The following is a 23,620-nucleotide window of genomic DNA, read 5'->3' as shown; positions in this document are numbered from 1 at the left end:
TAGGTCACCACTGCAAGATTCTGTTATCAAAGTGGTCTGTCAGGGTTTGTATTATCATGATTGCCATGTTTATCATGGTATTACCATGGTTGGAAGTTATTTAAATAATCAGAAGGCTAAAATTTTACAGTCTTCCCTTTATCCTAGCTGGCTTGTAACTATGTAATAGCAGAGTTTTCATACACAGAGTTTCTTTGTAAGGAACAACAGAAAGCTAGAAGTATGGCTTCTACCTCTTACGCTTTATTTTTCCCTGCTCAAACACAGACAGGCACGAGTTCATTTTAAGAATTTTGGACAGGGTTGTCTAAAAGGCAATTTCCAGTACATTGTGTTAGAATTTCTTAAAGGAGTTAAAAATATTGTTCACACTTCAGAGGGAATTGTCAGCACATGTTGCAAATGTATTTTCATAAACAATACAAAATTCAAGAGTCTCATACTTAGATATTTTTTAAACACTAAGAAAACATGCATTCTGCAAAATATTCGTTCTGGGCCTTTTTGAAATCAGTGGGATTTTGTCAGTGGCTTTACCAGTGTTTAGAGCTGTTACGAGTCTTCCTATTTGTGATTAACTGAAGTCAGACAGCAAATAAGTCTGGAACATTCTCATAAAAATGAAAGCTTAGATATTTAAGTCACTAAAAATAATTTAATTGCTGTTGTAAGTCACTTTCACCTTTAACTTAGTTGGAATTTTTCATACTCCAGGACAGACTCAAAATCTTTTGAAAAGTCTCAAGAGGGACTGAGGAAAAGGAGCCTATATACCACAGAAACTGTAGGAGAAATTTTAGAAAAGCAGGCAATGCTTAGCATGCATCCTTTTGGATCTCTTCCACGGCGACAAAGTATCTTAGATACTGTATAATAAATTATTACTTTTTGCTGAAACAATGCTGATGTCTTTTGAAAAGGTGCAATGTAAACATCATTTTTGTAAGGCCAGTCCCAAAAGACTGGCCTCCCATACTCACATTTTTATCCGTAGGCTCTTTTAAATTGATACGGTAGGTCAAAATGTAAGACACAAACTACTCAGCTTTCAGATTTTTACTTTTCCATAATAGGTATCAGATGGCCTGATTCAGGAGTCATAGATGACCTCCACAGACATACCTATTACATAATTCTTTATCTTTATCTTATTTTACTCAAAACTTTGAAGCCTTCATAAACTTCAGGAACCTGTCCAGCAAAAACACTCTTTATATCCAGCCAAAAAGCAGATCTGAATGGCGTGTCAAAAGTTATTAACACTGAAAACAAGATGTACATCGTGTCATTTTGGTTTAGCCCGCAGGATACGAAAGAGCCCTTTTCGTTATTCTGCTGTTAGAGATTATTTTTAAAACAACCAGCAGACTGTGTTCAAGAATAAGAATAATGACACCCACTGGATGTTGCTGTCTCACAAACTAGTCTAATGCTTACTAATATACAAGTCATATCCTTCAAACAAATTGTAAACCTTACTATTTCAATACAGATCACAGCAGAGTAAGCACTAAAACACACACCAGTACCTTTTCAAAACAAAAGATTTACCTCAACTACAAGAATTCTTTATTTCCAATATTTTGGAATTAAATCATTTTGAAAACATCCCATTCTAGTTCAGTTTCAAATATCTCTTCTCTACTGTCCTTTCTTCTGTGCCCCTTTTATCATTATTAAAATTTTAATAGGCTTTAGTGCATTGGCGTCCTAAATATCTTTTAATTAGAACACAGTTTCACTTCCTAATTCTATTAACTGTGTTCTCCTTTTGCTTTTCTGTTTTTCCTTCAGCTCTGTATTCTACACACTGTAGGTTAAACCAGACTAGTTTTAAATTAAACTAGATTTAGCTCATTATTAAGAGCTATGGATGAAGGAGAGTTATTTAGTATTTGAGATGTAGCCACACTATTTGTTCTTTTTACATGCATTTGTACTCTTCAGCTCTGCTTTTGCTCCTGCTGTCCCTTTTGCTACCCAAATCTTTTTTCTTTTTACTGTTTTCCCCACCTTTTTATTACCCTTCCCAGATTCAAGACAGATGAGTTCCATCTTAAATCTTCTTCTTCCAGACTCTACTCAGTTACGGTGTGATTAACACGCAGGTTCTGCCATTGCATTACTGACTCTTCCCTCTGTAATGTGTCTCTCCCTCTCTAACATGTCTCTCCCTCTCTAACAACAACCTATACATTTTTTTTCCTCCTGGCAATGATTTCAGTAGTCTGCTAGTGTTTGTGGTGCCATCTGGGAAAACATATTCTGATAAACAGGACTAGCATAAGCAGACTGTCTCCATCCACTGAAGTTTTTACCCTGCTGGGTGCCAGTAGCTATATGTTTCTACTGTCAGAGTTTCTTTAAAGAAGTCTGTAGCAAATGATCAGACAGTTGCTCTCTGTTCTTTAAAATCAGTTCATTGATTTCAGCACATGAAATTTACTGGGCAAACTTTTTGTGCTCTGAATCCAGTACTCGCACAATGATGCCAATTAAATGAGGACGCTCCGTTGTCATTTTCATGTGCTCTGTGACAATCCAGCTTTTCAGCAAGTTCATTATTTCAGGTCAGTTTATTGTTATATCCTTTCCAAGAATAAAAAACCACCAAGGCACATATTTTAAATGCATTTTTATGCAATTAAGATACTAATTGACACAAACAGATTTTTAAGTCACAATAGCAGGGACACAACACATCTACAGCTATGACACTAAAACTCAGTCTTCCTTTTTGCAGCTGGATCTGTATTTAATCCTTCTGAGGTAGTAAGAGCAATCTACCTGGTTACTTAAACTCATCAGAAACAGATATCTGTATTTGGATTTAAATATTTAAGAAGTTCCCGGCCACAACTTCTAGAAGAACAAATGAGAAATAAAACACCGCAAAATATTTAAAACTGGTACTTCAGCAGCTAATCATATTTCACTTAGATCTAGAGAAAAATACTCTGATGAGCAATAGATTTCCATTGAACAGTACTGTTTCAATAACACTGAAACTTTCTGAGGTAAGACTCTTTTTAAACTATCAAACTTACAAAACCGCAATTTCCTGCTGAAAAAGTTACATTGAATCACTTTGTTATTGACTGTACTGAGATAAGGCCAAACAGCATAGTAGAAAATGAAGCCATTGAGTCTCACCAAATGTATTTCAACACAGCTCGAACTAAGCACATCAGAATATTGTGCTGGAAAAGAAAAAAACTTCCCACTCCAATTATGGATAAAAAGTTCAAAGTCGCAGAAGGGGATGCTGTGCAGTGGAGAGCTTCCCCTCTACTCTTGTTTACTAATTTAGACACACAGTACTTGTGTATTCTAACGCCTTGGAACAAAAGCAGCGGGTTTGATATATATCCGACATTGTGCTAGCATAAATGCATGTGAAAAAAATTCTATTGCATTATTTAAACAAAGCATGAATCGCTTCTAAAACTAAGAAGGAAGACTAACTATGAATAAACCTCAGACATTAGACTTTTCCCTTAGAATGTTGTTGTTTTATTTTTCTTGCCTACCCCCAAAGCTTTGAGCAAAAGAGGATGCAAACTCTGAGCACACTGGCGTGCCAGCGCAATGGTGTCAGTTCAGGAATTCTAAGTGGAACTAGCAGAAGTTAATACACATTTTGGAAATCCAGTTGAAAAGAAATAAACAGTGATAGACCCTTTCTATAAACAGATACTCAATATTAGCAGTTATTGTGATGGGTTTTTTAGTTTAGTTCTGCTGTTTCATAAGAATAGCATCAGAGCAAATTGCTGGATACAGAACAGGCTGTGAGAAAAATGCCTTTCTAAAATTAATTCCATACATTCCTCTTTCCGAGAATAGTAAATACATGACTGAGTACCTAGTCCTCCAGCATGTGCATCAATGAGAGATGCTGCTACTGCAATCCCTTCAGGGAGACCCAGATCTTTTGCAGCTTCTGGCGTTAGACCTTTTCCAACAGGCTCTCCAGGAGACAAGACGTGGTTTCCTGGGCAGACACAAGAAAAACCAAACACCTGTCAATTTACTGAACAGAAAAACAAATGTGTATGTTATTACAAGAACTCCCTCCCTCTCCCTCAAGTTAGCCTGGTATATATAAAAAACAAAAAAAGTGCATCAAAGAACTCTATCTGATGAAGAAGTATCTTTCATTATCTGTCTGTATATTAAATACAACCATGCCAGACCAGGCTGTCCCATAGCAATTTAAAAGTTCAAAAGTATTCAATGTCCTATCTAGCCACAGAGAAAGATTTCACCACAAGCAATTAAATTCTGCCTGGCAGCTTTCCAAGAGATATGAAATCCCAAGTTATTGTGGTGGTTACTGCCTAGGCTGCCTGCAACCATTCTCACTGCATGTGAACCGGATTCAGCTCAGCCCATGCCCACAACTGAAAACTCCACCTGTAGCACAAGGCAGGGATCAATTTTCTTTTCCATTTCCAGCCTTTCCAGCAGTTTCTACTGGGAATAAGGTGGCTATAGTAACAGAAACTCTGAAAAAACCCCCTATCTTTAGCAGCAAATTCCTCCTATTGCAGCTGTATTTCCTCAGAGGCTTTAACAATCTGGTTTTGAGCCTTCCCTGGCCTTATGAAGTATGAAAAACATTATGGTCACCCCAAACACAAGCAACGCAACCCTTCCTTCTCAGTCCTGCCACCAGAGAGCCTGGGGGCAGGTCCCGTCTGCATTTGTCTCTGTTCTGATGTGTAGAAAGCGAGTAAAAGATCCTCCGCAATAGAGATTAATTAAAAGGAACAGCATATCATACAATATCAGGAAAACTCTAATGCCCATGAACATCATCTTCTAGAAATACAGTTATACGACCTTACTGCTAGATGAAAAGAAGGTCATGATATTAAATTTACAGGTGGAAAATAGGTCTTCAATTTTACATATAACTAAGATCTTTGTCTTTGCTGTAAATGATGTTGGTTCTTCACTGTAAGGAAGGTGCCCACATCCCGATGGATGCAGGGTATGGAGCACTTTGTGATCAGACACCACACACAACTTCTCGGTGTTGGTTTCTCCAAGAGTTTCTATTCTGTCGACAGCCACACAGCCGCCTCTGAAACGCCAGGCTGAATCTCACACTGGAAATTTAAAACAAGTATCTACAGCCAAAACTTTTGCACTTGACTTTGGGTTTATATCCAAATATTGGGGGCAGTAACCAAACCTCACAGAAAACTTCATACAGAAGGAAGTGATGACGCTAAACTATCTTCTCACAGGAAAAAAAAAAAGTCTATATTTTATTAATTCTTAGTGTAAAGTCAAAATGTTTTGCCAGCTTTTTCAAGAGGTATATATTTAGCATTTTTCCCCAATAAGTTAGAGAGCAGGATGTCTCCTTTTAAGAGAATTTTTGTATTACCTTTCTGGCTTTTTAAGACATTGGAGAATAATACCAGCAAAACAAAGTTGTCTGCTTCTCCTGACATTCAAAGACCCTGCAGGTGGAAGGAAGTTCAAAAGAGTTCATGCAGCTAAAACCACATCTTTTTCTTCAGAATCGGTCACTTGACCTGACATACGTACCTGAAAGCACACAAACATCTTGTATATACAGCATGAGATGAAATTAATCCAAGATAAAACCTCTTTCCAGGAACTCAACTCCATGGTTGGCTTGTTTATATCAGTCATCCTGGTCAAAAACTGTAGTGTGTAATTATTATGTGGTTAAACTCCATTTTAGAGATCAGGGATACTATTAGACAAAATCTTTTCCTACCAGCTTCTCAATTACTGTATTTCTAGTTAATGAGCACTAAAGGGAGCAATTTCAGAGATAAAGATAACCGCCTCTTCTACGGCAGGAGTAGAAAATGATCCTACAGACTCCTTTGGTACTAGTTACGTACCAGAACGACTAGCAGCACTGCTATGCCCCAAGGGGCATAAAGTGTGTGAGAACATGCAGGGATGGGTTTCCTTTGATTTGAAGATGCAGCATAATGATCTTGTATTTGAAAAAAATTCATTAAGAGTAGAGTATGCCCCATCTGATTTAGGAGTCAAGGTAAACCTGGACAATTATTTCTCAACTGAAAGCACTTCCCGACAATCTGGGAAGCGACAGCAGTCAGAAGTCACCCATGACAGGGGTTGCAAAGGGGAGTGTCCTAGGAGTGCAGAGAAGAGGTACCCCTCTACTTCATCGTCCCAGCTTCAGAAATCCATGAAAGCTCTGCTACACCCATATCATAGGTTCACGAGGAGCTTTGTAAAAGAGAAGAAGCGAGCTCTGCTTGGGCATTCCTTCTGTCATGATGGAAGTTGCCTCCCCACCCACACAAGTGTGAGTAAGCAGGTGTGGAATGGGCAGAGCCCTGACTGAACCGCATGGGTAGAGACCTGGAAAGGGAGTTAAAATTCTCATGGTTTACTCTTCACTGAAAAACTAGAAAACTCAGCTAAGCATCGGTATGCTTAGAAGCTGTGGGTATAAAGTTATTAAATGATTAAATAAAAAACAAAAAGATCAACCAAAGAGGAGCTACAATTAAAAAGTAAAGCATTTGAAGCAGATTGTACTCCAGTACTACAGTGGGAGAGAGCGAACAGATTCTTACTTGAGCAAAACACAGTCACTTTAGAAGTCAAAGGACAGCTGCTATAAAAATAAAGGTATCCTACAGCTACACACCAGAAATTCAAGGGCAGGTGCTGCCCCCTTAAATCCTACCTGTCAGGGGAAAGAGCTGTCGGGCAGGGAGGCAGGGAAAGGAGAGGCGGGCAGCGAGAGGAGCACAGAGGCTGCATAAAAGAGGCAGTGAAAGGACCGAGGCTTCCCAAGGCTCCTGCCAAAGTAAATGTATCGAGTCTTTTGTTTACAGTAGTCTCCTGTGCAAGTCATTTACCTTTGCTATAATGACTTCCAAAATTAGACCTAACCAAACAAACCCATAATGGCTGAAGCTGGAGAACTTTTCTGTTTCACATTCATACAGCTGTTTCACTAATGCAAGGCCTTAATCCACAACTTTTTCATTTCGTACGAGACAGACTATTTCTAGCTATTTTTTCCCCTATAAAGCAGCGAGTTTACAAAAGGAAAAAGCTGTCTGAATCTCTTCCTCCTCTTTTATCCTTCTTCGAAGACTAATGTTAGAATTTGCTATGATTGGGTTTTGTTTAAAGAATTTATGTGGTACCAACGACCCTCTACCTTTTTAGGCGGTTACCACAGCAACCAGCTATTTACCAGACGCAACACACAAGGCAGACAATACATCTTCAGTCAACTTTAGCAATCAAAATTCACGGTACCGGCTTACTAATATTTAACAGAACTAGGTACTTTAGGATGTAGAGCTTTTTAAAAACAACAAAAGCCGAGCGCAGCAGGGGGCCCAGCTGACTCGACTCTGCCATATTCCCTGAGAACAGCTTTTCATCTATCATGCAGAACGTGGCGGCATTTCATAAGCACTTATATCTGGCTGTAAATACAAAGGGAAAAAGAAAAAAAAATCAAAAGGAGACGTCCCTTTCCTTCACTATTTTGACACAAGCAAACTTGAACTCGGATATATTAATCCCTTGTTGAAATTCCAGCAACCTCAGAAAGAAACCCAACCAAAACCTGTCTCCATTTTAGAGCCTCCCCCAAACTGGACAACCTAAACGCTTTTCAATTTAAAAGACAATGCACCAAAAAAAAATAGCCTGTTAAGTAAGCAATATATAACACGCATTGCAGAAGTTACCTAGTTAAACAAAGTTGTGCTAAATAACCATCAAAGGCAACAGGTCCTTAATAAAAAGAAGGACCATCCGTCCAAATGGATTGTGCAATAAGCAATGTAAGGTATTTTCCCCCCTTTATTTATTACAAAGCTTGTGGAAAATCTCCAGTTTCTGTGTTTTATAATAATCCCCACAATGCCAAAAGCCTGGGATATGCAAGGAATCTGAATAAATAATATTACAACTCTTCTGATACATTGTCCCAACCCTGTACCACATACAATATGTTACCAAACATCCCTCTCAGTTACATAAAATACTCACATTTAACTGAGATATGGATGGCTGATTCGTCTACAATTTTTAATCCAGCTGATTAGCAAACACAGCACTAAGATCAGAAGGAATCTGTCTAATGATGTGGACTATAAAATTACAATATTAATTTTTTCTTAGGACTGAATACATGGTGGCTAAAAGGTGTTAGGAACAGTCAGATTTGGGGCTCTTTAAACATGCAAATACCCTCCATAAAATCTCCTTGTTGGCAGTTAAAAACTTCAGGATTTTCATTCAGGAAAACCAAAACAAATTGTGATATTATAGGCCAGCTTATTTAAAAGTGAGAAAAACAGTTGGTTAAACAAAATCACTTTGGCTTTCTTCAGTTCAAAATCCATCTCTGTCTGTGCGAGCTGCCACAGTAGCTTGAGGCAAATCGAATTTGGGTCGTTTCCATCCCACTCTCCCATAGAGCTTATGCCTTTGGCTGAACTACATCTCAACAACCTAACATGTAATTACTTAAGGCAGACATATTAGGTTGCTAAATACTGGCAAAAGCAAGCAACCTGTGCGCAGGCAGATCCTGATTCATTAAACTGAAACGTAAATTGGTCTGCAGACCGTAGGTGCCTACTTCAACAAAGCCTACTGCCTTCTCCTCCAAATGAAAGAGAGCTACTTCATGTATAAATAATAAGCTTTCCTGGTTAAAGGTCAAAAGAAAAAGAAAAAAAGCATTCTGCATCATTGGATCATTAGGCATGTACATTGACGGACGTGACTGAGTTTTCATTACCAGATTTCAGTGAAACGGTGCAGAATGAATATCTCTTGTAAGGCACGGTTCACTACTCGCCATGCTGCCAGGCATGTGGCTATGCAATACGTATATTTGGATTTCTTACTAAGTAACTACATGCAACGTATTTGCATCCAAACTCAGCGACCTCATCTCACATTTTGGCTTGCAAACAGTAATTTCAATAGGCTGATAATTCAGATTTCTGGCACTTTACAGTAGAATACTCCTAATAGTCTCTCTAAATACAAAGATCATCAATGCAGATGACGTGACTATTGTTATACTTTCAGAGTTTCAAGTAACCAGACTTTGGTACAGAGCATCAAAAAGATTGTACAGGCAACTTAGCTTCTATTAACTATGGATTATTAACAGAATGTTTTTTATTACTGGATTTTTTTTTTAATAGTTCCCATGATAGCAACTCCTCTTTGAAGACATAATTACTCCTTTTTCAAAACCGAAAGAAAGGACACATTAAAAATAACCTGATCGGTTACTGAAAGGACACTTTTGAATCTCTCAGCTAAGCTTCTGATACCTGCAGTCTTATTCCCCACCACGTTCACACAGTATCCAGCTCTAATACCTGTACTGAGAAGACACTGATGCATTCGAAAGGGTTCAGAAATGAGTCAGGAAAGCAATTACAAGGATTGAGAAGTATGACAGTTCACAGAAGAGTTTTGGTGAAAAACCTCAAGCAGCTCAGTGTTTTCCTTTAACGTAAAAAATTTCAGTCTGTGCAGGTCAAGCGTGTCCCTACAGTCTGCCAGACAGGAGTGGGAAGTTAAAGTTCAGATGAAAAAGAAAGTGTATTCTTTAATTAATTCATTAATTTTGAGAAATGACAGCAACTAACAATCAACAACCTTTAAGTCTGAAGTGGGCTCTCCATCACAGGAAATTATAAAATCAAGATTGGTTCTAAGATACACTTTAAACTACTTAAACATTAATTTTAGGGAGTCCAACAGCCTCTGACTTGGAGGAAGTCGGCAAATTGTTTGAAATAGTCCTTCTGTTTTTGTGAATCCTGACTCATAAAGCAGACATCACTGTTTTAAAAGCTATCTCAGTGAGAGGCTTAAGCAAAAAAAAGAAGATGAATCAGGACCAGGGAGAGGAAGAGTCAGGTAAAAAGAAGAAATGACCCAGAACTATTCTGAGAAATGCTTTTTTTTTTTTCCCCTTTTCTTAGAACTGTATAAAAAATAAGAAGGAGGGATAATATTTGAGAAATTTAAATATAAAACAATCACAACAGGCTCAAAGTCCACTCAAAGCTTCTCCTATGACTTTTAAAAACAGAACTTGAATGAAAAAGCTCCTAGGTTTCATACTAGAAAGAAAGAGAAAGTTCACAAGTCCACAATGTCGGCAGAGTAGAAGAAAATATGATTCCTCAGGCAGACAGAGCCTGAGACCAGAACTCTAGAAGTAGACAGTGGGAAACTATATTATTATTTTTTGAAAGCTCTACGCTTTTACAATTAGTTGCCTAAGCTATGACGGAGCCCAAGGATGAAAGAACACCACAGAGTACTCCTTGCTTCTTGCAGCAGATGAGGGAGAAGTGGAAAGGTACCACCTGCCAGCAGGATTCAACCCGATGATAAGCAGGGTGAATGACGGGTCCTTTCCTTACAGTGGAAGAGGAATGGAAAATGTCACCCAGGAAACACTGTGAAGAAACCTGAGCTACCCAAGTTTAGCCCAGCCTATTAAAGAACAGTTATTGGAAAGAGGAAGAATAGCTCAGGCTGGAGAAATTGGCTGAGAGGACACTCTTGAAATTCAAGAAAGGGAAAAGCAAAGTTCTGCACATGAGGTGGTAGAACTGATTTCTGATAAAAATTCTTTCTAACTTCTTACTGCTGAATCATATATTATGAAATAATGCCTGAAGCTTTGAGGAAGGAGACACCCTAAAACCTCTTTGCACTGTGCCAGCTTCAGCTTCTTTACAGTTGCTACAGCTCTTGGACAGACTGAAATGACAGGAAGCCAGAAAAATGTTAGCATAATTGGAACACTCTTCAGTTGTAAATTCCATGGATTTTGACAGCATGTAAGTGTAAATATCCTCTGATTCATCCTTTTAATTTTGTTTGAAATTGTAACATGTTGTAATTTATTGGGGATAGCAAAAGACCAAAGACAGATAAAGGGACCCCATACTTAAAAGATGGCTTTTACTTATTATTCTCTACCACTGGTGAAGTATGGTGTTTAAAGCTCGTTGTTACAATCAAGCTTTATGAAGAACTGGCAGCTACGAGCTGACCTGAAAAAAAAATAAATCATCCCTTTCTCTCCGCCTTCAAGGAAATCCCTCATATACTCCAGAGCACCTGGCATCAAAGGCCTTGGAAAAGATAGAAAACTGGCAGAACAAATGGATTGACCACTCCCTTCACAGCTGCTCTAGCATAAGTTAATATGGACTGTATTCTCCCACCTTCCATTTTCAGTCTAAGTGTAAATAAGTGAGTAGAACTTCCAAGTATTAAAATTGACTAGTTCTGACAAAATACAAAACCTAAGCAGGCTCTATTTAAGTGTAATAAGTAAGATATACAATACCATTATCTTCATTAGTTTTTTATGTGGAAGTAGACATCGCAGATGCAAGAACATAACCATTCATATAATAACATGTTCATGAATAAACAGCCTGTTTTGCCACTTGTGTGAATACCTAAAGGAACACCAGAAACCCATATTGTAAAGCTTGTGCACAGTAAGAATGACAGCAGGTACCAATCAAGAGAATCACAGCTATCTCACCAAAGTCCCAAATCATATACGGTTTTCTTTATTACCAATTTATGAATAAGTACTACAAATAAAAGAGCATTAGAAAAAACACCCACTCTTAAGATTCTACAGATCCTTCTTTTCAGGGCACTCCAAAAAGGCATATACAAGTGCCCAGGTACATGAAACCATCAAGCTTCCAGTCTCCCAAGGCCTGGAATTAAGGGAAGAGTTAGGGACAAGGTATTGCCAAGTGCTAGGGCTGTAGGCTAAAGCACAAGCAGAGTGCTGGAACAGGGAGGATGACACTATTCTACTGATGTACGGGCACTTTACAGTCAAGTCAAATCCTTCATAATTGAAAACACCGTGCCAAAATTCAAAAACAAAATTAAAAAAAAAAAAATCAGAAGAAATCCTACTGGAGATAGATTGAGGCAATCTGTGGAAAAAGGGAAGCCGCCTTCTTTAAGGTGGCTAAGGACATGTGGGTAAAAGATCCAGAGTGGGATCTAAGTAAAGAGACGTATAAGGACCAGAAGTGTTCTTCCTTACACCACCATCACCTGCAAAGTCAAAATGAAACGTGAAAGAATTTTACTAGTCTCGTGCTAAAGAAAATTAAGCAAATCTACACGAAACAGAGAGAGAAGTGCTGCTTGAAGACAGGCATAAAACTCTGATCTCCATATTATCCAGTCACATGAAAGTTTAAGGGGAAAAAAAAAAAAAATCAAGTAATTTTAATACAGTTTATCATTTTGTGAAGAGGACTGTTGACAATGGTTGTCCACAAAACACTACCTGCTGATATCATAATCTGTCCACGAAAGAGTTATTTTCATTAGCATATTAATTTCAAGCACTCAAAGTTCAAGGCAAGCGCTGAATTTCCATAAAACTTGGCAGATCTAAACAATCCAAATACTTTTCTGTTTTGCCTCAGATGTTCATAAAGATCCCATATGCATGAGCTGTGTATTTATTCAGTTTTGAGGATGTGGCTGTAAATTCCTAGTCAGGAAAAGCTGGGAAATGGGTTTATGAAACCTTTATCATGTTGAAGGGCTGAATTTCCAAGTATGAAGCTTGCTTTTCAGAAAAACACTTCATTAAAATCAGTGTGCTGCACCACCACAGATGAAAACACCCCCTTGCAAAAGATAGCATTTTAGCCCTCAACACACTATCTACAAGAAAAATCAAACCTATTCTGCAATACCTGCACTGCGCTCTCAAAGGCGCCACCTTCAACCAAAAGAAGACCTGGCATAAAATATTACCATTCAATAAAAAAAAAAATCATTATTTGGTCCCTTAAGTAGCCCCTGAAGTAGAAGGCTGTGGTGAAAATTTATCAGGCATTTTCCTCCAAATGGAATATATGCCTCAGTACTCTAAGAGGTCTATAGTACATGAAATTTTAACGGAATTGTTAATGTCTTTCTAGGTTTTATAATACCACAAAGAGATACTCATCATGTGCTTTCACCACAGCAGAAAAATGCTAATGCCTGTAGTATACAACACTTTCACAGTGGTTCTGAATACAAGCCATCTTCTACTCTCTGGGTGGACAAATTAATGGGATCAATAAATTTTGTAGTATCTCCAGATAACACTCTTTACCTTCACAAACATGATCAGTAAATTCAGGAAGTACAGAAGGGACCACAACCAACCTCTTATGTGGATTCCCTGAAAGATTAGTCTGCTCTGAGAAATGTGAAATGTCAAAGGCCTGGGAATTTTCGTATGTGAACCCACGCCTTGATGTGGGAAAGGTTTGTGGAAGATCCTAAAGGTCAGATGTGAGGGTCTCCCTTATCAACAAGGTCACATGTTAAGTTAAACTGAAACTAAGTGAAACGTACTACCTGGAACCACAAGCACCACTCTGATTACAGTAAATATATTTTTTAAAGGGCAAGACATTTTAAAAGTGATGTTTAAAAGTGCATTTATCAGAATAAAGAAATATGTAGCACATTAAAGAAGTTGTTCTTGGGTAATTACCATAAATATTTCCAGTGTCATGAAAGTTAAAGCTACTTTAAAAAAAGTCTAGTCGTAACTATTCATCTGTAGTTCCCTCTGATTGGAAACAATAATCATTTCACTAGAGATTAAAAAAACCACATAGCTTTTTTCTGCCTATTTTAAACTGGTAAACTATGTATTTACTTTTATTACAGTAAGAAAATGTTGCTAATTTTATCTTGTGAAATTTTGCTTTACTTAGAAAGAAATGATGATTCAGAGCCTACTAATCTTTTAGGAGAGATATGTGAGAAAATTACTATTCTCTCTCTTTACAAAGGGAACGTGCAGGCATTAAAATAAATCCTTGTATTTGAACTAAACAAACCTTAAGCAGGGACTTGGACAAACTTGAGAACAGAAAAGGAAATTCCACTAGAATTACTTCAGACTTGTTAGGTTTTTAGTTTTGTTTTCATTTTAGGAGGAGGTTTTGACCATGTACAATCTTCCTGCAACCTACTCCTACCTACGTTATCTGGCAGTTTTGAGTTCCTTAATCTGCAAACCAGCTAAATCTACTGCTTCAAATTCCTTCCTGTCAGCCGTAGCACACTATGATGTGCCTCCTGGAAACACACGCTCTGACTATTTGTCCATAGGAGTTACTTAAACAAATTGCCTTCCTTTTGTATAACGTGCTGAAGTTAACGGCAGCTGAGACTGTTGGTGTATGGGAGAGCACCCTGAAGCAATATTATAAATACAGCTTAAGTTGAGTGTGTGCAAGGTGTGATGCTATGTTTGTTGGGCTCAGTGAAGCATTTGTGGGCTCCTGGGAGGAGGTCTATGCAGTGATGGTGCCTCGCCACCAAGGCCGACACCTTTGGAGTTTGTAGGAAGGAACCTTCCACTACACGAGACCATTCCATCTGCAGTTTGACCAGTGCTCCTCCAGTGACTGAATGACACTTTCCCAGTAGGTGGATCTACACTGTCTTGATTAATTTAAGTAAAGCAAAGCTGAGCTTATTCAGAGTGCTCTTCCCAAGTCCAACAGCACTGAACACTCATTAAAACAAGCAAACCCCCCAAACTTTCATTGGAACAATGTTACCATTCCCATTTTCCCATGTGAAGGACACCAATAAGATTAGAAAGACTGGCAGAAAGCAAAGCTTCCACAGCACACAACACAGACCTCAGCACTGTTGAGTAGCTTCTGGGCAGGGACTGAGTTGCTTTGTTTTAGTGTCTTTTTGTCTCCTTCTGAAGCTAAACCCTCCCAAGAGACTTCAGCAGGCACAGTTTAGAAGATAAACTCAAAGGAACGAAGGAGTATTTGCCACCTGGTTTCCACACGGAGAGCTCCTTACTCCCTCTTAACAGACACACGAATGAAGGTCACTGTCCTGCTTTTTTGTGATTTTATCATACAGCTAAATATAATGAATGTAACATCTTCCTTTTTAAAACAAGCAAGGTTAGACAAATGGTCATGGAAATAAGCACATGTTCTACCTAAGGCCAGGTTTCAGCATTAGTATGCAAACCAAAAAAAGCATCTTATGCTTTGGATACACCTAAGGTAATCAGCCCAAGAATCTGAAAATCAAAGGATTTCTCAAGGTGAGTAAAAGTATGTGCTCTTCAGAATCTTCAGGTTCTAGCCTACAGTTCTGTGCAATTCTGGAGGTCAGATTCTGCTTCACCAGCTCCAGCCGAGATGCACCCAGGCACTCTATGGTTCATTTCTTGAAAATCAATGCAATTGCCCAGGGAACTTGACACTTTCCCCGTTAACTCAGGAAAATATTTGTCTTGCAAGAAATACCTATCAACAGAAGTTAATTTGCTGGTTTATTTTGCAAACATCGTGTTTTAACAAAAAGGTAAGCCTGATATTGGAAATTAATGATTTTTGTCTTGCTACATGTTGAGCCATATATAGATTAGTTTTATAAGGCTTCCATCACAACAAAAGGCCCTTTTTATTAATGGCTACTTTATCATTTAAAACATGTATGTTTAGTTACTTAAAATGGCAAATTGCTTTGCACTGTCCTTGAAGTGCATTGCATAAATATTGTATTAAAGCCTTAGCTTACACTTCATAAATAATTTATTTTAAAAATACTCTTCCATGAGACCACCAGCAGCTGAGATGTTCAATTTTCTGGTAAAAACATGTATTTATTGCAAGTCTTATTTTAACTTGTTGAAGATTTGCTAAAAGCTACATGTGATAGATGTAAGAATTGTATTCAAAGTAAAACCTCAGGAAGCTAAAAGCCTAATGCTCCTAGTAGGTTTTATACATTTGCATAAGCAGTTTCAGTTGCAGGTGGAAAAGTTGAAATCTATTCAAGGAAGCTTTCAAGTACCATTTTCTGATAACTTGAAAATGACTGATAGTATATTTTGTGATGATCAGAAAATTTTATAGATTTCATTACATTTCATTTCACTGCAGTCCTCCCTACGCCATATCCATTTCATGTTGCTGCATTTAAACTGCTGTACAAACTTGTTCAAAGTGCTAGACATTAAAAAAAAAAAAAAATCAAAGGAAATTTCAGATAATTAACTTTGATGAACGAGCATATTTTAATTCATGTCTGGTAATATTCTTGTTAATGACATGTCTGCTTAGGACATCCATTAAAAGTCCATTAACTTAACAGGGAAAGTCTAATAAAGTTATCCTGGAAATCTTCTGGTATATTAACATTATGGACTTTTAATGAATATCTGCTGTAGGAGTTGCTATTAGCAAGGCTGCCATTCTAATTAAAGTTAAGGCTCTAAGAGAGTGAAAAAAGCAGTATGAAGATAATAACAAGCAGAAGTAGCACTTTTTTTCAAAAATTAAAGGAGATTGGTACAAGTCACAAAACATGCTACCAGTAAGGGTTATAAATTATTAGGTTGTGACGAGCCATCCAATATACCCATATCAGGTGCTTCCTTCATGTAATCAATTGCTGAGGCTCCCATTTACTGCTCTATTGTTGAGGCTCAGCAGTACAAAAGGCCAGTGAGGCCCTTCAGAAGGATAGAAGGGATAAAATTGGAACACAGTTTTTGATGACAATGCCAAGTAAAAAGTCTACTTAGGAAAGGCATCCAGCCTTGTTATCAACCCATCTGAAGCTTCCTCAAGTCCTGCTACACTTCTGCTGATGTTCACAACTATACAGCAAAACATCTTTTTATATGTATATATCTTTTTTATATAGATGTATAAATCTTTTATATGTATGTATATAACTTTTTAATCATGGAATTGTCAGAGTTGGAAGGGACCTCTACAACCCCTAGATTTACCTATTTTTTCATACTTATCCTTGACCAAATCTTCCAAACCGATCATTTTCCAGAAACTGTCGTCCCAACCTCCATCTGAAGTGTATGTCCATTTGCACACTACTGTACAGAGGGACCTAAAAAAGAGACAATACAGACAAGGAATCAGGCAAATGAACATATTGGATTTTAAACTTGCGACTATAAAGAAATATATGCAAAATGATCCCTGCTCTGGCAGGGGGGGTGGACTAGATGATCTCCAGAGGTCCCTTCCAACCCCATATTGTTCTGTGATCATTCTGTGATCTCTTCATTCACTGGTCTAAAATTCCAAGCATAACGCTAACATTAAAAAAAAAATTGGTTACTGCTTGGAGTGCAAGCCTTGAGATACCTTAAAAGGGCCTTTTGTTTAAGATTCTTCTCTGCTGAAACAACTCCTGGTCAGGCCACTTCACTGCATAAATCAGTCAAAAAACAGGCCACGCATATGCCTATAAGACAGCACAGCATGAACATAACAGCTCTGTAACAAGCAGCTCAGAGAAAGATTTCTGCTTTTCCAGGCTGAACCTAAATAGAAATGTTGCAGACAGTATGGCCTTAGAAAAACTTTCTATTACTTATGTTCAAGCTGAATTACAATATACAAGAGATTACGTATGCACTGATAATTAGGTTAAATGGCACTGCTTCAGTACCTGCAGATACAAAATGTCTTTATCAGGTGAATGTATACAAGCAAAAGCGCATCCAACTACCAGAGCTTCTGCATAGCATGTGTTCAAGTACCACTGTCATTAGGTCTGTATTTCAGCAGAAGCCGATGACAATTCAGTGACGTGCTGAAACAGCGTTAGCCATGACGCAGCTGAGGGCAGTATTAAGTTCTTGTTTGAAGTCTCATTCCTGATAAACTGATGTTGAACTTCACTGTGACCGTACAGCATCACAAGGGGAGACTGCAGGAGCACAATATTAGCAAAAGACAAGAGAACTTGCAGAAGTGTCTATCATAGCAAATAGAATGTTTTTCTCCTAAAATGATCCCTATCCCCAACCTCTCATTACCCCCAAAATACGAACAACGCTCCTGAAGGTTTAGAATTACACAGACTGTTTTCTGTCTGAATGCTAAGAACCATCTCAGATCAGTATTTAACTGTGCTTGAAAAGTCAATAAAAATATTAAATACTACTGAAAATCTCAGCTGCCTGTAGTCTTGGGAACACTACCGTACCATCAAGTGCAAGACATCTCAGATACATCTCAGGAAAATACCACATCATAACTGTTCTCAAAGAGAAACCCCTTTCAGAGATGGATTTTCTTTGATATCTTACAAGACAGCTTATTTGTGACTCATTTTTAGCCAAGGTGTGCTTTCACAGATACATTCTTTTTATTAGGATCTTACAATTTCAACATGTATCTTCAAAGCAAACTGAATTTCACTGAAGCATTTACTTTTTCTTGCAGTTATGCATAAGTAAAATCCAAACAAAATTCCTGCCTACAAAACATATTTTTGGAGTTAAAGTAAACCCTTCCTTTCATCCAAGTGAGCTACCTAGGGACCTAAATAAGGAGAATTAAATTAAAAGTTGTCTTATTGCATTACATATTGTTACTTACTTTACCATAATGCCTAGAAAAACCAGCTCCGGACAATGATCCCACCATCTACAGCAAGGTACAATTACTGACCAAAGAAGGGAAACTGCTGCCTTCAGGAAACTTAAAAATAAGACAACAACACAGCTGTCAGCCAGATAGAGTGAGGTGTCCCAAAGAACATCACACGTATCAGCACCTACAACCTGTACCTATAGAACACACTCAAACCCAGCTAGAAACTTAAAATACTAAGTATTCAGTCAAAGGGAGAGACAAAACTTCACATGAAGTCCTTTCCGCTAGTACAGATCCCACTTCACTTTTCCTACCTAGGCAAAGTAGAGCTCCTTATTTTACAGTTGTAGCAAAAAGCACATAGTAAATACTAAGGGCTCTGGTCTTTTTGAAAGAAAGGCCACCAAGGGAACAGATTCTGCGACTTTCAAGCTTGACAAGCATCCTTGTCATAGTTTCCCAATCATTGATATAGAAATATCCAACAAAGAAAGCAACAGTGAGTGCCTCTCCTCCATTAAAACACAGTAACAGAACCCAGCAATCAGCAAATAGAAAAAAAAAAAAAAAAAAAAGAGAAACAATTTTTATTTACTATCAACAAATCAAAGCAAAGGGTTCTAGACAGTGCTACTGTACACCCAATAAAGCCAAATAAGAACAGGAAGATCCCTTCCACACAGCTGGAAAACTGTCTGGAACTTGGATTCACCATGCTGGGGGGTTTACAGTGAGAACCAAGGATGTACAAAGTGAGGGCAGGATTCTCGGTGTATGTCCTCTTACGTCACACCGAGCAGAAGATCACTCCCATCTTCTCATCCGGGACAGAAATGTATATTTTAAATGCATCATGTTTCACTTCATTCTGTTCTTCTGGAGTGACCGTGTTTTTACACCCAGAGGACTGACGATGCTCATTTCAAACCCACTGTTTATAAAGGTGCATTGTTTGCTTTTTGCAATGAAAGAATTTATTAACATTACACTTTTTTGGGAAAAAAGAAATAGAGATAACTATTTATATCCTTATAAACACTGTGGAGATCAGTTCAGGGTTACTCTTCAAACCTTTTTCACACACACACACCCTTTTTTTTTTTTCTTAAACAGTTTAAGAATAAATCAGACAATTACAATTCAGTGTCTGGTTTGAAAACAGAAATCACATGACCTGTAACTACAGCAATGACAATGTTGATATAAGAAATTCCAATTACCAAGAATTTAAAAGCCAGACACAGAAAACTAATTAGGACCTTTGCAAAAACTGGGTGAATAAATAAATTCTAGGCTAAAGAAAATATTGGGAAAAAATAAACATTTTCCCCAAATCAGCTCAAACCTCTCATTAAAAGGAAAAACAAAGACAGGATATTTGAAATAAAGATCATTTCATCACTTCAGGAAAAATTTAGACATAAGGAGCGAAACAATAATGCATCAAGTTTTCCCAAATATGGCAGACACCAAATCATAACAAATTACCATCAGAACTGAACATAGCATTGATCTAATTAGATCAATGCTATTAGATCAAAACTATTGCCACACCCTGAAAAATGCACCAAGGATGAGAGCTCAATGTCGTGGCTCCTCACCTTCAAAAACCCCCAAGCAAGTCCTTCTGGGTCTCCACACTTATCCAAAGAGAAAGTGGAGCAGCTTTGCTGGACTCCAAAGAGCGCGTTTTAAACAGGGGCCAACTCTCCCTGCAGCTCATTCTGTACAGGCTCCCTGAAACTGCGTGAATGGGAGCAGACCGGCCCTTGCCAATCCACCGAATTCCAGCGTATTGGAGCTCTCTCACTGGATATTGCTGGGCTGAACATACTCTAGTATGAAACAGCAATTGGGCTGTGAGCATCTTCATCCTACTTGTGGAGATCTATAAATGCAATAAAGAAGAAAGATAAATAGATGACTCCAGGTTGAATTTTTAATACAATAATAGAAAACATGAACTGGGAAGGACACCTCTTCCCAAATTAACTGGCAGATCTGTAAGTGGAAGGTTCAGATATGAAGACCAACCTCAAATCTGCACTACAACACTAACCCATTATTATAGAATCACAGAACAGTTTGGATTGAAAGGGACCTTTAAAGGTCATCTAGTCCAACCTCTCCTGCAATGAGCAGGGACATCTTCAACTAGATCAGGTTGCTCAGAGCCCCGTTCAATCTGGCCTTGAATGTTTCCAGCGATGGGACATCTACCACTTCTCCGGGCAACCTGGCCCAGTGTTTCGCCACCCCTACTGTAAAAAATTTCTTCCTGCAGCCCAGGCTGCCTACAATCTTGACATCACCAATTAGCTCATTGGTGACCATCAGGTCCACTATCGCATCCCTTCTTGGTGGGGGTGTCTATTACGTGGCTTAAGAAGTTCTCTTTAATGCTCTCCAGGAGTTTGCTGGATTGCCTACAGCTCGTCGTGATATTTCTTCAGCAGGTATCAGGGCGGTTGAAGTCCCCCAGCAGGACAAGAGCCTTCGAGTGTGATGCCTCCTGTTGCCAGAGTAAGAAGACTTCATCAACAGGCTCCCCTTGATTGGGTGGCCTGTAGTAGACACCAACCACAAGGTTGCCTTTGTTGTGTTGGTCTCTAATTCTTACCCGCAGGCTTTCAACCTGCTCGTGGCTACTCTTCAGAGATGTTGGTAGGTTTTTATTTTCATGGCCACAACAACCTCAAAATACTTGTAAACGCAGTCCAAGCATTTACAGTTCTCTGGGATATAAAAGCTCCTTGTTCCACCCTTGCCGTTACTCAATTGCCACATAAAAAGTCCGTGTTTAATTGAACAATACAGCTTTATACAAATCCTTACACAAATCCAATAATATCTAAGAGAAATTATTATACTGCAGAAAGGCACTGTGGTCTCTTAGATAATAGTTGAAGAAAACAAATTTCTTTAAGATGCCCACAACGACAGATTAACTTCACTACATGCTTTAAAAGAACCTGGATGTGTTGAACTCAAAGCCCTGCCTTGATGAGGTGCTCTAATAATTACACACAGCTGCTCAATTTGTATATCCTGAGGAGCTGTAGGCACATGTAGAGAGAGCAGTTTGTTCATGGTTTTTCACCTTTGAATACCCATGGCATAGATATATATTAGCTTTATGGGCAATCACTCAGAAATTCTCCTCCAGAGTATCACCCTGAGAAAGTGATAGCATGACTCCTCAGTTGGAAAAACCGTATCCAGAAAGACATAATGGCAAAGAGGAAGCTGAGGAATCAAATCATCACACCTCAAAAAAACTTCAACTATTAGAAAATTTTGTATTTCACAGCAACTCCTAAATTTTATGAGACGAAGGGCAGACATTAAACAGAAACTGTACGGATATTCACTGTGGTATATTCCTTCTTTCCGAACTATTTGGCAGTATTGCCTTAATTATTTGGCTACAACACCAGACTTGCACTAGCTGAAGCTCGATGAACCAGATGGATAGAAGCAAATGTTCCCCTTATTTTACTACCAGGACCAACTGGGTTGAAAGGTGCTGAGTTAACAGGCAATCATCTAGGCAATAGTCCTCTCCTGACTGCCTAATCTAATGCAGGGCTTGTGAAGACATGGTACAGAACCCCTCAGTAGCACAGGCCATATTTAGCTAAGCTGAAATACCATGAATTTGAAGACTCTTTTCCTCAAGCATATTCCCAATACAATGAAATGAAAGATTTCCTTTCTCTGTTCAGAACAAAAAGTTTTGCTTAGAATACTCCTACTGAAAAAAACAACCCTTTTCCATGGAAAACTTTTATTTTATTTAAACCAGATTTTCAACAGGAACATGATTATGTTTAGAGTTTCTTACAAATTCCAGGCTACAAAGAACTATAGGATCCTACTTGCATCCAACAGCCTCAAGAAAAAAAAAATCCCTGCCACATTCATTACGAAGTCGATTTGGCTGGGCACAGCATATTGCACAATTCTTTTCTATTCCTTTCTATTACTGTCTAGCTCTGAGTTTTTGCACGTCTCTTGCTGAGGACTGACTGCGGATGTGCTGGAGTCCTGTATGACCAGAATCCCAGCATTCTGAAAAATCCACCAGCAGTATGTCCTCATAAGAAAACCATGAGGTTCAGGAAATCTGTAGTGATTGAACACACACACTGAGAATTCCCAAAATGCCGTCTGGAAGCAACTATTTGCCCTCACTAACCTTCAAAAGGATCCAGGGCAACTAGACTCATGGCCAAAGCAACTCAGGTGCTCGAAGTTAGTTGATATGAGGCTCTTCCTGCATTGTCTGCCCATTCAGAGTATTATCTCTCACTCTGTTGTACTTCTTGGAGAGAAGGAAATCATATACATTCATAAGAAAAGAAAAAAAAGGGAAATACTGTATGGTCTTAATCATCTGCATAAAAATGTATCTAAAAGTCACAAAAAAACTCCTCCACACCTACTTAAGAGTTGCCAGAGCTTTACGCTTTGGACTGTTATTTGCTGACACCATCTCCCACACTCCAGAAAGGATAGAGCAAGCACGGACATGACTCCCAACTATCCAGAGATTCTGCTCTGTCTGGGAGAACACTTGCTATCTTTAACAATAAAACACAGTTTGGGACATATTCTACAAGTGCAGAGTCTAAAAGTCTTCTGGAAGTCATCCTAATTTTGAGTATAGTTTAATATAAAAGTCCTATTAACAAGCATAGTTACTAAAAGAAATGTTTTTTCCCTGAAACGTGACCCCACAAGGTATTTATACATGATTTTCCATTCAAGAGGGTTAGTACGATACTAGGTAGCCTGAAAAATGAGTCAGCCACCAGCTTTAAAGGCAGCATACTCTGTCTTGACCATCCTGAATTGAATGGAAGCTTTGCTCTTGATTCCAAAGCAAAAGGATCTGCTTAACTCATCCTAACTGGTCAGAAATGAATTACAACTCATTAACATAATTAATTTTGCAGGCATCATTAGCAGTGTAAAAGTTTAATCACAAAATATGTTCAATGGATCACTTCCATGAAAAACGTCCGTGCAACCTGGCTGTTGTGCTGAGAGTGACTTGGTCTGGTGGTGACAAACTAAAACGAAGCGCACCTTGGTGAAGACTGTACCAAAGCTCAGTCCTACAGAAGCTGGAA

The 23,620-nt window shown here is 38.4% G+C and overlaps 1 protein-coding gene across 1 annotated transcript in view; it reads right to left on the bottom strand.

Annotated features, from left to right (window-relative positions):
• Positions 1 to 23,620, bottom strand: part of FGGY (FGGY carbohydrate kinase domain containing) — a 143,621-nt gene that overhangs the window by 70,879 nt on the left and 49,122 nt on the right. The window contains exons 6-7 of the mRNA XM_074151329.1: positions 16,871 to 16,986; positions 3,866 to 3,994 (exon numbers count right to left, since the gene is read on the bottom strand). Of these exons, the coding sequence (XP_074007430.1) occupies positions 3,866 to 3,994; positions 16,871 to 16,986 (245 nt within the window). The remainder of the gene's footprint in view (positions 1 to 3,865; positions 3,995 to 16,870; positions 16,987 to 23,620) is intronic.

This window comes from Numenius arquata, chromosome 8, assembly GCF_964106895.1.
Source record: "Numenius arquata chromosome 8, bNumArq3.hap1.1, whole genome shotgun sequence".
NCBI lineage: Eukaryota > Metazoa > Chordata > Aves > Charadriiformes > Scolopacidae > Numenius > Numenius arquata.
Note: the sequence above shows the minus strand (reverse complement) of the source record. Positions and strands in the feature narration are given on the sequence as shown.